Below are 6,419 nucleotides of genomic sequence, written 5' to 3'. Positions count from 1 at the left end.
GTATTGCTGCATTAAAATGTGTGCAAATTTTAAGACCATCTGCTTCATTTCCAGGGGGGAGCTTTATTCTTCAATGCTCAGAATGGAGAGTCTATGTTTTTGCTCCCGGCAAGGCGAGCCCCGGCTCCAATTTGCTGGTGGTGGTCGTGGGGGTAGGCGAGGGCGGCATGCCTTTGGGCCCTGGACAGAGCAGACCGCGGGAGGCGGCGTGGTCCCCGTTCAAGTTCTTGTAGGGGTTTCGGCGTGGGGGGGGCCCTCAGACACAAAGAGGGGAAGCGAAAGCCGGCCAGGCAGCAGCCGGGACAGGAGATCACCTCCTGGTCCAGAGAGTGTCCGCTGCCGGAGCCAAACAGGGAGGACCCGGCGGGGTCGCTGGGAGGGGAGTGGTAGCCGTTGTTGTTGGGGGACTTGGCAGCAGCGGTCCAGCCGAGAGGTCGGCTCACGACGACGTTGTGGTTGTCCAAGCTGGGGAGAGGCGGCAGGCAGGGGGGCCCGTTGGAGACGGCTGACCCCCAGCCGTTTGAGAGGGGAGGTGTGGAGGGCTGGAAGGGCGTCGAGGACTGGGAGGGAGGTGTAGGCGGTTTGGAGTAAGGAGAAGATGCATCCTGTGTGTCCGGTGAGCTGCTGCAATCCATAGGCTCCTCCTCCCGCTCCTCTTTTGCGTCCAGCAGGTTCAGCGACGGCAAATCCAGAGACAGCGGAAGCCCCGAATCCCCTGCAGCCCGACTCCTCCCCTCCCCCTCGCTCGTGTCTTTTAAGGTGTCTGTCTCAAACGTCAGCTCCTCGGTGAAGACAGAGTTCGGCGCTGACGTGAGGTGAGGAGGCGGCGTGCAGGGCAGCGAGTGGCAGCGCCGGTGCCCCCGCGACTTCCCAGTTTCCTTTGCGTCAGCCGCCGGTATGTCATCGCAGTACGGCGGAGGGGGCAGCGTGAAGGTCAGGGAGATGACCGACTTGCTGGGAGTGTCGAAAAGTTTGATTTTGCCTCCTTTGAGGTCCTCCCACTAAGAAAAGGGGTTCACCCGGGCAGGGGGGGCCTGGGGGCCCGGGAANGACAGAGTTCGGCGCTGACGTGAGGTGAGGAGGCGGCGTGCAGGGCAGCAAGTGGCAGCGCCGGTGCCCCCGCGACTTCCCAGTTTCCTTTGCGTCAGGCAGGCGCAACTCTGTCGTCGCAGTACGGCGGAGGGGGCAGCGTGAAGGTCAGGGAGATGACGGACTTGCTGGGAGTGTCGAAAAGCTTGATTTTGCCTCCTTTGAGGTCCTCCCGCTGAGAAAAGGGGTTCACCCGGGCAGGGGGGGCCTGGGGGCCCGGGAATGTGTCCAGGTTATGCAGCATGTCCGACTTGCTGCGCGAGAGGTGGGAATCCGGGAAGAAGTGAAGGGATCTCCTCCGACTGTAGTCGATGGCAGGAGACAGGACTGAGGGGAGAGAAAAACAAAATAAAATGAAAAAAAAGACATATTTTGTTTGTTTAGCTGGGAATTCAAAAAGCTGGAATTTCTCCACTAAGGTTAGGTATTGCCAATAATTTCCAAAATCGATTAGCTTCCAATTCTTTCAATCCTCTTAATTCATAAAGTTCACATACTGTAAAATGTATTAGTGAAATAATGTGATTAATAGCAAACAGTGTTACATGAATTCCCAAACAGAGAAGCTCCAACGATTGTTCTGCGTCTCCTGGAGGGCGTTTCAGTTTGGCCACTAGGTGGCGATCACAGTATAGCATTACATCTTATTCCAGAAGAAGAAGAAAGTATGAATAAAAAACTGTTTTAGACCACAAATGGTTACTTAAAAAAGTTTGGAAAATTAATTCCTGTGGGTTTATAAAAATATCATTTAGTCAGTAATGTATGTTTAGGTCGACCGAGTGTTAGCATTAGCCGTCCTATGGGAAATCCCATTATACGGTAGCATCAAGCTAGCAAACTTTAGCATTATGCGTTAGATCGATCTCTACTTTTATGGATCTATTAAACTTAGATTAATTGTTTTTATCAACTTGTAAAAAAAATAAATAAAGACCTACTTTTAACAGGTGGTTCATCTTTCTGCTTCCTCTCAGCTTGTATCCTCTCCAGCTCCACTACGATTTGGGCAAAAGACGGACGGAGTTTTGCATTCATCTGCCAGAGGAGACAGACACTTCAGATTAGAGTGGCAACACGGGATTCAATCACACTTTTGCTCTGCAGAATCTTTTTGACTACGAACTAAAAACATTCAGAAACAACTTCTAGAGTTTATACTGATAGAAGATCAACAGAATCTCCACCCAAACAGGAAGTTGGTGAGAATTAACGTCAAGATTTGATAACCCAGAGTGCCGGAGCCTCGTCGTCTAGCATAATGAACTCTGGAATATAGTTTGGATTAATTTAAAAGCCATTAAAAGCTCGTCAGGAAGGGAGTGTGCATAAACAGGAAAGCCTTTGGATTGTTTGGAAAACTGAATGTTAATAAATGAAAACCGCCTCAAAGCTGCAGCTTTCCTTCATCCACACAATTTAAGCAAAAAAAAAAATACTATTGTGACTTCATTTTAGCATAAATACTTATTTATGCTTTCCCACCAAGAACTGAAAACAGGAAGTGATCGTTTCTTACATTACAGCAAGAAATGGCCATCTCCAGGAAGTCGAGGGGGCAGTCCTCCACCATGCGCTGAAAGGCCTCCACGTCCAGACCAAAGTCCTGCACGGAAATGTCACGCTTTTACTTTGAAAAGGCAATTTTAAAGTTCTGCTTCAAGGCAAACTCACATTTTTAAGATGACAAACACAAAGGTGCAGAATGAAGGTGAAAACAGTTATTTGTTATTTGTCGTAGCAATCTGAAACCATTCATCCGATACTTTTGCTTCTTTTCGCAGATCATTATTTCTTACATCGATTTCTGCTCCAGCCGTTCAATGTTTAGCGTTCTGCTGGTGTGATGCTTGGAGGGAATATCCCCATCAACACCAAACATCCAGAGTGACCGTGGAATTCTTTCAGCTCTGCTGTTTATCCTGTTTGAAAGCGCGGCATACTTTAAAAAGTTTAAAATATGCATGTAATGAGGGAGTGGATGACCAACTGGTTCTCCAGTGAACCGACGATCCACACAAGTTTTGACACCAGAATTCAAATGTTCAGTCGAGATAAATGAAGCTTCCTGATCGTCCAAGATCACAATCTGGGAAATTTGAAAGATGTGTCGACACGTTTTTTCAAAATCACCTTGTGTGGTGCAATAGTTGCTAAAAAAAAAAAGATTATGACAGAGCTGGCTGCAGGCCAGACATGTAATATTTCAGATTGTGGAAAACAGGAAGTGAGCCTCAACACGATCCAGATATTAACCCAAACCTTCACTCGTCCATCTATCTAAAGAGCTGTGAAATAAAAGCACACATGTATGCAACGATAAGCAGATCAAGGCACCAAGATTACGAGTCAGGCCTGAGATGAAGGCTTAGTCACCTCAGTACGTGGCAGGATGTCAGGATCGGCCTGTATCCTCGCAATAATCTCACACAGGATGATGCCGTATGCAAACACGTCCACCTGCAGACACAGAAGGCTTAGATGACTTTAAAATGCTTAAAAAGAATGTCAAGGAGTATAATATAATTCATAAAGTGGTATATTATAAACATATTAGCATTATATTTAATAAATAAGAATTACTAAAATGACAATACAATGTAAACAATTTATAAAGCTAGTTCTAAAGAACATATAAAACTGTTTCAGGAAAGAAAATGAGAATATTTACTAAAAAAGAAAAATGACCAAACATTCTGGGAGAACAGCACAAAAAAAAAAAGAGTATTTATGTCTGTGGGGTGAGGTTATAACGGAATAACAGAAGAAAGTAAAGATAAAAATGTTACACAATAAAATATATATAGACAAATTTGGAAACAAATTCTAATCATGAATTGCAAATGTGTTATGGTGCCTTAAATCTTCTTTTGTGTGTTTATGCGAACAACTATTAATTTAATGTGTAAAAATATAAGATTGTGGGCAGGAATTGAAAGGATTTTCTTCTGCCCACTTCCTTTTCAAGCACTTTATCCCTTTTTGTTCATTTCATTTAGTGTTTCAAAATAAAATATTAATTTAAAAAAAGTTGTGTTTGTAGTTTATTTCAATTTATTGAGAATAGACAGATGATTTAATGATGCATTCACAGCAGACACGGCGGAGGAGTCAAGTTTCAATGTAACCCCGTCAACCAATCAGGGACTCAGCTTTGGGCACATGACATTTTCAATAGGTGTGTTTGAGATCCCCAGCGCCTCGCCTGCATCATCGGCGAGACTAAGCTGCTGCTGGAGGGGGTGGAGAAAGGCGCCTGAGATGAGGGCGAACGACGAGACTGTACGAGATCAAGGAGTTGGGGGTTGTCCTTAACATTCGGCTGAAAGTTAATAAGCCACTCCTCCTAGTATGATCTGTGCTGTTGTGTCTTCTATATTATTTTTAAGATAATTTAGAGTAAAACTGTTCATAAAATAGCCGTGGGATTCATTGCATGTGCACTGTCCCAAATAAATAAATAAAATAAAATTAAAGTTAAGTTTTAGAGACAACAATAACAAATGACCACAGATTATTTGAAATCTTGTTTATTTTTTCATCAGTGATTCACTACCTTCCAGAAAAAGTAAGAAAAATACACCGATATCCTTCATTCAGCGCCAGTTATTTTACACTGAACTACAAGAACTGTGTGGACACAATTTCCGACAATGCATTGTTTTGTAGTCCTAGAGGCGGCATGCAGCCAGCGCAGTACCTATTTTCTGGCTGCGCTGGCTTAGAAAGGCGCCTTGAACCCGCCCCTTTCTCGCAATACTTCGTGACAGCGCACATTTAACGTCAGTGCAAGAAACTAACCAACATGCACCGCAATCCAGGCCATCTGCGCAGCGCCTGGGGATCTCAAACACGCCTACTGACTCGATCAAAGGGTAGTAAACAAGATTCAATATGGCGGCTAAATTCGAGGATTTTCGTCCTGAACTTCAGTTTTCTTAACCCTCGTGGTTGCTGGAGTCTGTCCCGGTTACTGTTGGGCGAAGGCTGGATACGCCCTGAACATGTCACCAGCCCGTCACAGAACCCATGGAGCTAGCTCAACTGCTACGCTAGCCAGATTAGCAAGCTAGCGATAGCCGCTGCCTGGGCAGCTAGTGAGGTCCACGCTATGCTAGCCCGCCGGCGGTTAGCTACCTAGAGAGCCGCTGTAGGACGCACAATCACTCCATCCATTTTCTTCAAGACGATAATAAAATGATCCCCCAGTTTAATTTTTATTTTCACCCTTTTGGATTAAAGCTGAGACACAGAGGGAAGTAACGTTTAAGTCGGCCGTCAGAGTGAAGTAGGCGACACCAGGAGAGACTAAAAGATCTTTTGAAAACAAACAGCATATAATATAGCATATATAATATAATATATACATATAAATTCTGATTTTAGTGTTTAAAACCTGGTTTATTGCAGGAATTCTCCAGAACTATAAAACTTGCAGTGAGTTCGCCAGGAAATACCAGCAACTCCACTGAATAAATATGCATCCATTCATGTGCCAATAATGACAAACTAAATATTTATGGTATTACATCAGCGCCTGACTTCTAGGTTTATTTGACCAGCTGTCATCACTCCCACTTTGGACCTTGAACTTTTTTCTGCAGCTGAAGGAGAGTGAATAAAAAGAGCCGTCAGTACCTTCGCGATATAAATTTCTCCTCTGAGCACCTCTGGAGCCATCCAGTACGGGGAGCCGACGACAGCCAGCGGCTCCTGGACGTCGTCCTCGCTGTCAGGAGGCGTAAATGAATGAAGAGGAAATAAGAAAAATTGTCTGTAATGTCCATTACAGAGACAATGCAATTTGATTAAAAAAACAAACAAAGACGCTCTTAAGTCCCATTCGATTCATTTAATATAATTTTCCTTAACCAAAGTTAAGTAGAGATTGATTTATTTGTTTAAAAGAGTGGGAAGAGGTGAACTTATATAATCCCACCCTTACTGAGTTGTTTCATTTCATAGTTCTGCATTGTCAGAATGTTTTGGTATGACTTTGGTAAACTATGAAGCCTTTTGATGAATTGTTGGTGCATTATGGGTATTGTAGTCAGAAACCTAGAAGAGTGATGCAGACTGCTGTGTGCTTCAACTGTTTTTAAGTGAGTTGAATAAATTTAGTCTTATTGGAGTCTTAAAAAAACAGTGGAGGGGTCAAAGAGTCTCAGGTTGCCGACCTAAACCTCCTCTTTGGGAATGAATCAAGTTTTAACCAAGAAGCCTTAAGATCAAGATGCTGATGCTTCCTGGGAAAGCTGATGGGAATCCTTGATTCTGCATCTGGAAATGGCAACTGGGCCAACCAAACCCCCTTATGCAGTAGATAAAAT

At 44.3% G+C, this 6,419-nt stretch overlaps 1 protein-coding gene across 1 annotated transcript; it reads right to left on the bottom strand.

The window, feature by feature from the left end:
- Positions 1 to 46: 46 nt before the first annotated feature.
- LOC112139138 (dual specificity testis-specific protein kinase 2-like) lies at positions 47 to 5,818 on the bottom strand (the record flags this gene model as incomplete). Its single annotated transcript, XM_036211151.1, is given in 6 exon segments — positions 47 to 1,034; positions 1,151 to 1,416; positions 2,031 to 2,127; positions 2,609 to 2,695; positions 3,466 to 3,549; positions 5,728 to 5,818. Coding segments are annotated over 6 exon segments (1,582 nt in total), but the record flags the coding sequence as incomplete, so codon positions are not given.
- Between the last annotated feature and the right edge of the window lie 601 nt (positions 5,819 to 6,419).

Source organism: Oryzias melastigma, unplaced genomic scaffold, assembly GCF_002922805.2.
Source record: "Oryzias melastigma strain HK-1 unplaced genomic scaffold, ASM292280v2 sc00688, whole genome shotgun sequence".
In the NCBI taxonomy this organism is placed as follows: domain Eukaryota; kingdom Metazoa; phylum Chordata; class Actinopteri; order Beloniformes; family Adrianichthyidae; genus Oryzias; species Oryzias melastigma.
This window is presented reverse-complemented; position numbering and strand designations above follow the sequence as displayed.